This window comes from Eubalaena glacialis, chromosome 19, assembly GCF_028564815.1.
Source record: "Eubalaena glacialis isolate mEubGla1 chromosome 19, mEubGla1.1.hap2.+ XY, whole genome shotgun sequence".
NCBI classification, from domain to species: domain Eukaryota; kingdom Metazoa; phylum Chordata; class Mammalia; order Artiodactyla; family Balaenidae; genus Eubalaena; species Eubalaena glacialis.
This window is the reverse complement of record NC_083734.1, coordinates 26725382-26738773: the sequence shown is the minus strand read 5'-3', so window position 1 is coordinate 26738773 and position 13392 is coordinate 26725382. Positions and strand designations below refer to the sequence as shown.

The 13392-nt window shown below is 37.4% G+C and overlaps 1 protein-coding gene and 1 non-coding gene across 2 annotated transcripts in view; one reads left to right on the top strand and one right to left on the bottom strand.

Annotated features, from left to right (window-relative positions):
• Positions 1-6269: 6269 nt before the first annotated feature.
• The window catches only part of HSF5 (heat shock transcription factor 5), a 47653-nt gene continuing 40530 nt past the window's right edge, over positions 6270-13392 (bottom strand). The window contains exon 6 of the mRNA XM_061175112.1: positions 6270-6340. Coding sequence (XP_061031095.1) covers positions 6270-6340 — 71 coding nt within the window. The remainder of the gene's footprint in view (positions 6341-13392) is intronic.
• Positions 7010-7137, top strand: LOC133081007 (U6atac minor spliceosomal RNA). Its single transcript, XR_009698684.1, has one exon. It is a non-coding gene; the product is annotated as a U6atac minor spliceosomal RNA (small nuclear RNA).

Below are 13392 nucleotides of genomic sequence, written 5' to 3'. Positions count from 1 at the left end.
TTTTCTCCCCGAACAGCATATAAAAATGATCAAATCTTGAAAGAGAAAAGAAGCAAAGTAGCAAATACATCAGCAACAATTCACTACCAGGAACATAGAAAATCCCAGAGGGCAATGTCTCTGCATCATGGATAGACTTGGAAAGTTCGGAAGGATTCGAGTGCTTCCCTTCCAGAAAGACAATTCTGGATCAGCTCCCTAGAGGAGGAAGCCTGTGGTTTGTAACTGGTGTTCTAGCTCTGACTCCCTCCCCTGGGACTGCAATCACGCTCTCTACCTGCTGACACAAAGTGAGGGTGGAGCAGCTAGAGGCAACCACCCCCATCCCGCCCCTCCTCCTCCTGGCTGGCTGGGGCCCGGTGCGCGCACACTTCACCAGACACGTTCCTGTGCTGAGAAGAGAGCCTCTCTCGGCTCCTCGACTCCCTCTATTGAGCCACAGCCAAACTGCATGCAATTCAATCTTCAGTACCTTTCTCTGGGTAAGCAAGCTACCACATGTAAATCAGGGCCACAGAAACAGACAGGTAAGCAGCTTCTGCACCCAAGAGACATAGATGGTGGTATAAGGAAATAAAGACAAAAAAAAAAAGGAAACCCAGAAGATAAAATAATGGACACAAGGTTTTGCAAATATAAGTTAAAAGGCATTTCTGCTCTTTCCGGGTTTTAGTGTCTGTAAATGCCACAAAGCCAGAATAAAGTGATCCTGTGCTATAGTTCTTACTGATGTATTGCTGTCTTAAGTCTGCTACCCTGGCAAGAACTCTGTCCATTTTATGCATAGTTTTTCTTCAGCCCTTACAAATTTAAATTCAGTAGCTCTTTTCTAAACTGTGCCTGTACCAAGCTTTTAGATTAGGTGATGTCAGAGGTCTGGAATCTGTTATTTTCTTCTCACATCCCTGGGAGGTGAAATATACTATGGATCAGACCTGGGCCTTCCATGTGAGACTGCAAGTAAGTCTATATCATAAATACAAACAAAGGGAAAAAATATATATGCTTAATGAGAAGAATATAGGCAAAAAGAAAACTAATTTTTGGTTAATTACCAACTCATGAACAATAACCCTTCTAGTAACCCTTTCTTTAGAAATAATGCAGAAGTTTCTAATATATGTTTCTAAAATTTGAATTTTCAAGTCGACCAGATTATATTTGACTGTGCCCAGACATTTAATTTTGACCTGCTGCCAATAGTCTTTCCAAATTGTACAAACGAACAATGATGTGAATATGGTTAACACTGCACTTGAAAATGGTTAAGATTTATGTTACATGCTTATTGTGGTAAAAAGCACATAACAAAATTTAAAACAATTTTTAGTTTGTACAAAAGAATTGTACAAATTGATCACTTGTAAAATGTGGAGAATAATAATTGCATTGTAGGTTTGTTGTAAAGATTAAAGGACATAATGCCTCTGAAGGCAAAAAGTATGAGTGACCTAGTCACCTTGAGAATTTCATCCCTAAAGAGGGTCTACAGCCCAATTCGAAAAGATACATGTATCCCAATGTTCACAGCAGCACTATTTACAATAGCCAAGACGTGAAAGCAACCTAAACATGCATCGACAGATGAATGGATAAAGAACATGTGGTACATATATACAATTGAATATCACTCAGCCATAAAAAGGAATGAGGGACTTCCCTGGTGGTCCAGTGGTTAAGACTCCACTCTCCCAGTGCAGGGGGCCCAGGTTCAATCCCTGGTCAGGGATCTAGATCCCGCATGTTGCAACTAAGACCTGGCATAAAATAAATAAATATTTATTTTAAATAAATATTTTTAAATAAATAAATAAATATTTTTAAAAAATGAAATAATGCCATTTGCAGCAACATGGATAGACCTAGAGATTATCATACTAAGTGAAGTAAGTCAAACAGAGATAGAAAAATATCATATGATATCATTTATATGTGGAATCTAAAATATGACACAAATGAACTTATTTATGAAACAGGAAGACTCACAGACATCGAAAACAAACTTACGGATACCAAAGGGGAAAGTGGGTGGTGGAGGAATAAATTAGGAGTATGGAATTAACAGAGACATACTACTATATGTAAAATAGATAAACAACAAGGACCTACTGCATAGCACAGGGAACTATATTCAGTATCTTGTAATAAACTATAATGGAAAAGAATCTGAAAAAAATATATATGTATCTGTATATCTGAATCACTTTGTTGTACACTAAAACTAATACAACATTGTAATTCAGCTATACTTCAGTTTAAAAAAATTAATAAAAAAATTTTAAAGAGGGTTTATGGGGATAGTTTTGGCATTTTAGGCCTAATAACACCTAGAGCAGAGAGAGAAATTCTAAAGTAAATTCTTAATTTAGCACTTTTTCTTTATTGGTTGGACCTTAAGAACATAATGCAAGTATAGACCTTTTATAGCTCCTTTCCTAAAGAATAGGAGTAGCTCTAATTCTTCTGGAGAGAATTTTTCAAAATTCTGCTGTGGTTTTACATTTATTTAAAATTATTTATTTATTTATTTATTTATTTATTGGCTGCATCGGGTCTTAGTTGTGGCATGCGGGATCTTTCTTTGCAGCGTGCAGTCTCTTCGTTGCAGTGCACAGGCTTCTCTCTAGTTGTGGCGCCCGGGCTCCAGAGCGCGTGGGCTCTCTAGTTGTGGTGTGAGCGCTCAGTAGTTGCCGCACGCAGGCTTAGTTTCCCGGCAGCACGTGGGATCTTAGTTCCCCGACCAGGGATTGAACCAGCGTCCCCTGCATTGCAAGACGGATTCTTTTTTTTTTTTTAATTAAAGATTTGTTTTTAATTAATTTATTTATTTTATTTATTTTTGGCTGCATCAGGTCTTAGTTGCGGCATGCGGGATCTTTGTTGAGGCATGTGGGATCTTCATTGTGGTGCACAGGCTCCCCTCTAGTTGTGGCACGCAGGCTCCAGGGTACATGGGCTCTGTAGTTGCGGCGCTCAGGTTCCAGAGTGCGTGGGCTCTGTAGTTTGTGGCAGGCGGGCTCTAGTTGAGGTGCGCGAGCTCAGTAGTTGTGGCACACGGGCTTAGTTGCCCCGCGGCATGTGGGATCTTAGTTCCCTGACCAGGGATCGAACCCATGTCCCCTGCATTACAAGGTGGATTCTTTACCACTGGACCACCAGGGAAGTCCCAGCAAGACGGATTCTTAACCACTGGACCACCAGGGAAGTCCCTGGTTTTACATTTTTATTTTATGTACGCCATGTAAAAGTATAGCATAAAATGTGTAAAATAGACATTATTATATATCTGATATATGTAAAAATATCTTTAATGTTAAACTAAACAAAAAGTAACCTACTAATTGACTTTGCCTCACCTATTCCTGCTTGAAACTTGCAAAGGAATTAAGACACACAAACCTAAGACTTAATACAGATACTTAGTTGAAAGGAAAAGAATATAGATGTGGTTGCCCTCTCTTGAGGAAACTCTGAGATCTGAGCATGACGATAATAGGTATCATGAGTCTGGGTACCTTGAGCTACTTAGGATCAAACCAAACAGCTCTATATAGCTTAATTCACTGATATATTGTGTTTATTTACACAGTATTGACAAGCAAAGTCACCAGAATTAATAAGCAAGAGAAATTATTCTCTGGCTTCAAAGTTTTGGCATTATCCCTCAGGGATTGACAGACCACAACTACCACAGAGATGTCATAAAGATGCCATCACTATGGTAATGAATCGCCCATCTCACTGACACCTACTACCTAACTTTACACGAGACAGATCACACTTCAGGATCTACTTTCACACCTGCATTGACTAAAGTTACTGAAGACCTTGATCCTTTTCCAAAAAACTAGGTTTCTATAAACATGTCCAAGAATTGTCCTTATTCTTAATGGCATTTTAAGGATTCAATCTCTATTCAAGTGTAAATGAAAAAAACTCAGGATATTTTTTAAAAAGTCAGATTCTTTGGAAAACAGAGCACATTTTCTTCTGAACTTCACTATTATGATTAATAGTTATAATGACTGAGGTTTCTATTGATCACCAAACAGTAAAAACAAACAAGACAACAAGTCTAGTTGAAACACTTTATTGTTGACTGAAATTTATCATGCTTAAGGTGCTGAAATACTGAGGCACTAGTCAGGAACCTTGTTAGCACGTGTCAGACCCTACCAACTAATTCACACAAAGATTTTATTTTATCTTTTGCCACTTTGTCCAAGACAGTAATGATAGCTTTAGCTGATAGGTAGCAGGCATGTGAGTATAGCAGTAGGTCCAGCTCCTTGGTCTGTTGCATTCATATATAAAAAAAAGTTTGGAAAGCTGATAAAGGCATTTCATTAATTAAGCCTTAAAACAATTGAAACCAAATCCATGCCAAGGTTCCTGCTTGACACATGTTCCTCAAAAGATATTATCTCTTTCAACATATACAAAGCCAAGAAAGGCATATTTAAGGGAAGGAATATCACCTACATAGTATATCAGCTTTTCAACCTGACAGAGAAAAGGCAAAGTCCCTTCATTTAGAAACTGGGTCTCCTCTTCACATACTCTGCCAAAATACACAGTCTGACCAAAAGATGTAGGAGCCTTGATAATCTGTTCCTCTTTTAAACCTTGCTAATAAAGATGAGTAAATGTTCATCACATGGACATCGTCTAGTCTAATCAGATGGACCAAACAGGTCACTTTTCAGAACCTATTTTCATATCTAAACTGAGTCACTGCAGACCAATATAGAGCTCATCCTTTTCCAAAAAACTACTATCTCTGTAATACTTCTGGGGAAGTACCTCATTGGGAAGGCACAATGCAATTTAAGAAATGAATTGCTACATCCACCATGGCTTGAACAGTACTTATATCACTAAGGGCCTTTCCTTTTTCACTAGTTTCATATTCCTAGGCTTTCCTTTTGTTTCTGCAGTGCTTATTAGGAAAACTGAGGCAGAATCCAATAAGAAAGTTCTAGTCAATTTAAAAGACTTTAAATCAGAAATTTTCTGCTGTCATTGGATGAGCAAGTAAGGAATCAACCGCAGAAAGTGGACATCCAAGATACCTCTCCTAAAAACCAGTCCCATAATCCTACTATTTGAATTTAGGATCCTAAAGAGGGGATAAGATAAAAATATTATAGTCTGTTCCACTATCCAAACTTCTCTCAGAAGCTTAAACCATACATAAACTATTAAAAATATCAGAGGTATAGCTTCTGTTAGGTGACTACTAATCAGTTTCTCCCAAACTTTGCACACAGTATCTTTTATAGATGAGAATTTATACTTACTGAATGTAAAAATCTAAAATAAGAAAACACTGTGTTAAATCTCTTAATGGTTTTGTTCACATTGTACATTCCCGTTTCAAAATAAAAATATTATATATGCATCCTTTATCCCTCTATCCCTCAATATTAATAAAAATATAAAGCTTTAAAACTTTAAAATCTACCAGCATTTATAAATACAATTACATTCAACAAGCTAAATACTTTTCTTTAGAAGATATATTAAGTAAGTGATATATTAACAAAACCTTCTTACCATTTATGATAATGTATCATTAAAGTTAAAGAAAGATATGAAAACAGAAGAATGCTCCTGTAAATATAAAAGAATCAGGGGCTGTTAAGTGTGATGGATGGTCCAAGTCCGGATGCCTTGCTTTTGAAACAGAATGCTGGGTTAGGAAGTAAGAGCATTTCCTGGTTAATCACTTAGAAAATTAACTCTTTCCCAGAGTTTCTCCCTGGAATTCCTGACCCATTTAGACCTGTGATCTTGGTTACCTCACATGCCTTTGTTTCTCACACAATTTTCTCTAGAAGGACCACACTGCGACTTGAAACAGATAGACTGAACTCCCCATTGGAGTTGTGCTGACTACTTTTGAGAGTGGCAAGACGACAAATCAGCACACCCACACAGATTATTCTCCGGTACCATAGATGCAGCTGTTTTTAGATGCTTTTTGACTGTAACAGAAGACCAGGAACTTTCATTTGAAAGGGATCTGGGCAGCAAAAAAAAAAAAAAAGGCTGCTAGATGTTTGGTAGTGTGTCAAGGTAAACAATCTGAACTGAACAGCTGTAGTAAATACCAAATTCCCAATTCTCAATTAACAAAATTCTCAATTAACAAAACAAAAATACTTTTTTTCCTTAAAGAACTGAAAGGGCCCCAACAGTGTGTCATGTGCAAGGCTAGTCTGCCTCCAGCTACAGCCAGTGCACAATGTCACGTTTGTCATCCATTCTCACTCTTTTAATTCTTCCTCCTGTGGAAAGTGCTCCTGCTTGCAGGCCACATCCACCAGCAGATGAAGATCTAGAAAGAAAAAAGATTTGTTTACTCACTCTTAGCTTCTCGAACTGGAGAGTTCAATAGACAAGTCTTTAGACAAGAAGAACAAGTTGCTATGTTTCACCTGTAGAATGGGCTCTAAAATCACATTATCTCATCAGATTCTCAATTTGGGGGGCATTCCCGTACCTCTAAAGCACACAGATGCAGCCCAGTTGTTAACCCAAAGAGACTAACAAAGTTTAAAGTTTCTCTCCTTTTAGTGATGTGGATAAGCCTCTTTTCAACTGACTTTTATTATAAGTGAAAAATTAAGGAAAAGTGTCAAAAAGATCAAAGTGAAATAAACACACACAAATGAAAATTCATTTCTTCGATGCTATAAAAATAGATAGGTGGGTTTTGGGAATATGAAAAAGTAATGCCTTCAGAAATACAACGTTAAAATAAGTAATCACTACCTTTCCAAAGTTGATTGCCTCCAAAAAATTTCCACTTATTGATTAACACAGCTGATTCTCTTATAAAAATGTCTACCTGAATTGTCTGTAAAAAATAAAGTATACCCTTCAAGGAGGTCAAGAAACAAAGAGTGGTCATTAAGAATGGAAAGAAGTAAAAAAGTGAGCTCTCAGCTCAGGCACTAGGTTCTTTAACATAAAAAGCTAAGACCATGTACAGAAATAGAGTTAAGTGTTGTACGAAAGGAGAGAGAAGGTTAGCACTCCCCTTGACAAGGATGGAAAAGGCCTTCGGGCCTGACAACACGCATACGGTTAAGGCATTGCCACCTACTTCATGGCATCTAACCACCGTTTTTAGCAACCTAAGTGTCCATCGACAGACGAATGGGTGAAGAAGATGTGGCACATATATACAACGGACTATTACTCAGCCATAAAAAGAAACGAAATTGAGTTATTTGTAGTGAGGTGGATGGACCTAGAGTCTGTCATACAGAGTGAAGTAAGTCAGAAAGAGAAAAACAAATACCGTATGCTAACACATATATATGGAATCTAAAAAAAAAAAAGTGGTCATGAAGAACCTAGGGGCAAGACGGGAATAAAGACGCAGATCTACTAGAGAATGGACTTGAGGATATGGGGAGGGGGAAGGGTAAGCTGGGACAAAGTGAGAGAGTGGCAGGGACATATATACACTATCAAATGTAAAATAGATAGCTAGTGGGAAGCAGCTGCATAGCACAGGGAGATCAGCTTGGTGCTTTGTGACCACCTAGACGGGTGGGATAGGGAGGGTGGGAGGGAGGGAGATGTAAGAGGGAAGAGATATGGGGATATATGTATATGTATAACTGATTCACTTTGTTATAAAGCAGATACTGACACACCATTGTAAAGCAATTATACTCCAATAAAGATGTTAAAAAAAAAAAAAGAAGATGTGGTACATATATACAATGGAATATTACTCAGCCATAAAAAGAAACGAAATTGAGTTATTTGTACTGAGGTGGATGGACCTAGAGTCTGTCATACAGAGTGAAGTAAGTCAAAAAGAGAAAAACAAACACGGTATGCTAACACATATATATGGAATCTAAAACAAAAAACAAAAAAAAAATGGTTCTGAAGAACCTAGGGGCAGGACAGGAATAAAGACCCAGATGTAGAGAATGGACTTGAGGACACAGGGAGGGGGAAAGGTAAGCTGGGACAAAGTGAGAGAGTGGCACTGACATATATACACTACCAAATGTAAAAGAGATAGCTAGTGGGAAGTAGCTGCATAGCACAGGGAGATCAGCTCGGTGCTTTGTGACCACCTAGAGGGGTGGGATAGGGAGGTTGGGAGGGGAGGATATAGGGATATGGGGATATAGGTATATGTATAGCTGATTCACTTTGTTATAAAGCAGAAACTAACACACCATTGTAAAGCAATTATACTCCAATAAAGATGTTAAAAAAAAAAAAGAAATAGAGTTAAATGGCCTATCTGAATAACATAGGCAGAAATGAAGGAATCCTAATGTGGCTTCTAGATTCAGTCTAATTAGTTTACAATTTCTAGAGCAACATGACCAGGGAGCCTTTTTCAGGTTGATTTTTAGGCTTACAATTTTGTCCTAGTAGCATTTTGGAGTTAAACTAAATTATACAGAATGAGTCCTTTATTTCCTACTAGACATACAGAGACTTTTGTTACTATATTTGTAGAACACAACCTCTGTAGGATTGATCAACAGCCTGGGCAAGAGAGCTGATATAATAAAATAATTCTACCACCATCTATGAGTAAATCTAGAGGGCATTTGGAACAATATCTAATTTTTGCCATATTTTGTGAAAGGAAGACCAATCACTAGGAGAAGGTACTAGCTCATCTGGTGAACAACACTACAACCTATCCATAAAGAACAAGCAATTTCAGAATTCCCTGGCAGTCCAGTGGTTAGGGCTCCAAGCTTCCACTGCAGGGGGAAGGGGTCAGTCCCTGGTTGGGGAACTAAGATCCTGCATGCTGTGCTGTGAGGCCAAAAAAATTAAAAAAAAAAAAAAGAACAAGCAATCTATCCAGATAAGCATCTTGTAGAGGGAGAACAGACATCAGTTTATCACTTAAAACTGGCTTCTTGTACATCCATGATCATGGCAGCATTATTTACAATAGCCAAAAAGTGAAAGCAATCCAAGTGTCCATCGATGGATGAATGGAAAAACAAAATGTGGTAGCTACATGTAAGGGAATATTATTTAGCGTTAAAAAGGAAGGAAATTCTGACAAATGCTACAACATGAATGAGCCTTGAAGATATCACGCTAATTGAAATAAGTTAGTCACAAAAGGATAAATACTGTATGATTCTACTCATTCATATGAGGTAGCTAGGGTTGTCAAATTCATAGAGACAGAAAGTAGAATGGTGGTTGCCAGGGGCTGCAGGGAAGGATGGAATGGATATGGAGTTTCAGTTTGGGAAGATGAGAAAAGTTCTGGAGATGGATGGTGGTGATGGTAGTACATAATGTGAATGTACTTAATGCCACTGAATTGTACACTTAAAAATGGTTAAAAAGGTAAATTTTATGTTATGTATATTTTGCCACAAAAATGGCTTCTTTACAGTCTAAAGAACAGTGACAATGATTACAGCAATATCTTAATTTATATAACATCTTTTTTTCAAGTAACTAAAATGCATTATTAGAAGGTCATCTAATTAATCCTGAGGAGTGAAGAGATGACTGAAAGAACCTCTACACTATATGACTAATAAGCAGAGCCAATGGTTTCTAAATCTTGCTGCACATTGGAATCACCTGGGGAGCTTTAAAAAAATACTGAGATCGAGGGCTTCTACCCCCATACATTCTGATTTAATTGGTATAGAGTACAACCTAGGCATCAGGATTTTTAAAAGCTGACCAAAGGATACAGAATGAGTAATACCTAATTATGATCATTCTCTAAACACTTCAACTCCATATCAGAATAAGAAGGAGAGGCCATATGGTGATAGAAAATACTAAAATAAGAATCTGGAATATGAATAGACCCAACTGCAACCCTACTTTGAAAGCAGAGTAGGAATTCTTGATAATGACAAAGGTAAAGACTATAAAGCAACTACAGATCTCTTATGGGGAGGCAGACTGAAGAACAACAACAACAAATCCTCTTTTTTTCAGTGAACAAATGTCATTTATTTAATTGAGACTTTATTATATTGATAGATTCAAATAATGGACAACAGCACATCACAAATAGGCATGTTTAAAGAAACAATAGTCTGTATGGCTCTATAATAGTCTCAGAATGAGTTATGTAGTGTGAGCAACAAACCCTCTTAGCCTTAATGATTGGGCTTTAAAAAAGCATTTGTCGGTACTTCCCTGGTGGTCCAGTGGTTAAGACTCTGCACTCCCAATGCAAGGGGCCTGGGTTCAATCCCAGGTCAGGGAGCTAGACCCCCCAGGCTGCAACAAAGATCCTGTGTGCCACAACTAAGAACCAGTGCAGCCAAATAAATAAACATGTTTTTAAAAAAAGCATTTGGCACACAGCTTCTTATAACAAGCATCTAAACACAATAATTTTATTAAAGTGAGCTTTCTTCATTAACAAAGCTGCCAATCAAGGAATTCAAGTATAGAAACCAATAAAAATGCAAAAAGACAGAGACTAGCCTGATGTTACTAGAGGTTTATAGGACTTCATTCAGAAGAGAACCATGATCCACCAGAGGGCAAACAGCAGAAGCAAGAAGAACTACAATCCTGCAGCCTGCGGAATGAAAGCCACAACCACAGAAAGATAGACAAAATGAAAAAGCAGAAGACTACATCCCAGATGAAGGAACAAGATAAAATCCCAGAAAAACAACTAAATGAAGTGGAGATAGGCAACCTTCCAGAAAAAGAATTCAGAATAATGATAGTGAAGATGACCCAGGACCTCGGAAAAAGAATGGAAGCAAAGATGGAGAAGATGCAAGAAATGTTTAACAAAGACCTAGAAGAATTAAAGAACAAACACCTAGAAGAATTAAAGAACAAACAAACAGAGATGAACTATACAATAACTGAAATGAAAAATACACTAGAAGGAATCAATAGCAGAATAACTGAGGCAGAAGAACGGTTAAGTGACCTGGAAGACAGAATGGTGGAAATCACTGCTGCAGAACCGAATAAAGAAAAAAGAATGAAAAGAAATGAAGACAGCCTAAGAGACCTCAGGGACAACATTAAACGCACCAACATTCACATTATAGGGGTCCCAGAAGGAGAAGAGAGAGAGAAAGGACACGAGAAAGTATTTGAAGAGATTATAGTTGAAAACTTCCCTAACATGGGAAAGGAAAGAGCCTCCCAAGTCCAGGAAGTGCAGACAGTCCCAGGCAGGATAAACCCAAGGAGAAACACACTGAGACACACAGTAATCAAACAGACAAAAATTAAAGACAAAGAAAAATTATTAAAAGCAACAAGGGAAAAATGACAAATAATATACAAAGGAATCTCCACAAGGTTAACAGCTGATTTCTCAGCAGAAACTCTGCAAGCCAGAAGGGAGTGGCATGATACATTTTAAGTGATGAAAGGGAAGAACCTACAACCAAGAATACTCTACCCAGCAAGGATCTCATTCAGATTCAACGGAGAAATCAAAAGCTTTACAAACAAGCAAAAGCTAACAGAATTCAGCACCACCAAACCAGCTCTACAACAAATGCTAAAGGAACTCCTCTAAGTGGGAAACACAAGAGAAGAAAAGGACCTACAAAAACAAACCCATAACAATTAAGAAAATGGTAATAGGAACATACATATCAATAATTACCTTAAACGTGAATGGATTAAATGCTCCAACCAAAAGACACAGGCTCGCTGAATGGATACAAAAACAAGACCCATACATATGCTGTCTACAAGAGACTCAATTCAGACCTAGGGACGCATACAGACTGAAAGTGAGGGGATGGAAAAAGATATTCCATGCAAATGGAAGTCAAAAGAAAGCTGGAGTAGCAATACTCATAACAGATAAAACAGACTTTAAAATAATGTTACAAGAGACAAGGAAGGACACTACATAATGATCAAGGGATCAATCCAAGAAGAAGATATAACAATTTTAAATATATATGCACACAACATAGGAGCACCTCAATACATAAGGCAAATGCACCCAACATAGGAGCACCTCAATACATAAGGCAAATGCTAACAGCTATAAAAGAGGAAATCGACAGTAACACAATAATAGCGAGGGACTTTAACACCTCACTTACAACAATGGACAGATCAGTCAGACAGAAAATTAATAAGGAAACACAAGCTTTAAATGACACAATAGACCAGATAGATTTAATTGATATTTATAGGACATTCCATCCAAAAACAGCAGATTACACTTTCTTCTCAAGTGCTCATGGAACATTCTCCAGGATAGATCACATCTTGGGTCACAAATCAAGCCTCAGCAAATTTAAGAAAATTGAAATTGTATCAAGCATCTTTTCTGACCACAATGCTATGAGATTAGAAATAAATTACAGGAAAAAAAACGTAAAAAACACAAACACATGGAGGCTAAACAATACACTACTAAATAACCAAGAGATCACTGAAGAAATCAAAGAGGAAATCAAAAAATACCTAGAGACAAATGACAATGAAAACACGACGATCCAAAACGTATGGGATGCAGCAAAAGCAGTTCTAAGAGGGAAGTTTATAGCAATACAATCCTACCTCAAGAAACAAGAAAAATCTCAAACAATCTAACCGTACACCTAAAGGAACTAGAGAAAGAACAAACAAAACCTGAAGTTAGGAGAAGGAAAGAAATCATAAAGATCAGAGCAGAAATAAATGAAATAGAAACAAAGAAAACAATAGCAAAGACCAACAAAACTAAAAGCTGGTTCTTTGAGAAGATAAACAAAATTGATAAACCATTAGCCAGACTCATCAAGAAAAAGAGGGAGAGGACTCAAATCAATAAAATTAGAAATGAAAAAGGAGAAGTTACAACAGACACCGCAGAAATACAAAGTATCCTAAGAGACTACTATAAGCAACTCTGTGCCAATAAAATGGACAACCTAGAAGAAATGCACAAATTCTTAGAAAGGTATAACCTTCCAAGACTGAACAAGGAAGAAATAGAAAATGCAAACAGACGAATTGCAAGCACTGAAATTGAGACTCTGATTAAAAATCTTCCAACAAACAATAGTCCAGGACCAGATGGCTTCACAGGTGAATTCAACCAAACATTTAGAGAAGAGCTAACAACCATCCTTCTCAAACTCTTCCAAAAAATTGCAGAGGAAGGAACACTCCCAAACTCATTCTATGAGGCCACCATCACCCTGATACCAAAACCAGACAAAGATACTACAAAAAAAGAAAATTACAGACCAATATCACTGATGAATATAGATGCAAAATCCTCAACAAAATACTAGCAAACAGAATCCAACAACACATTAATAGGATCATACACCATGATCAAGTGGGATTTATCCCAGGGATGTAAGGATTCTACAGTATATGCAAATCAATCAATGTGATACACCATATTAACAAATTGAAGGATAA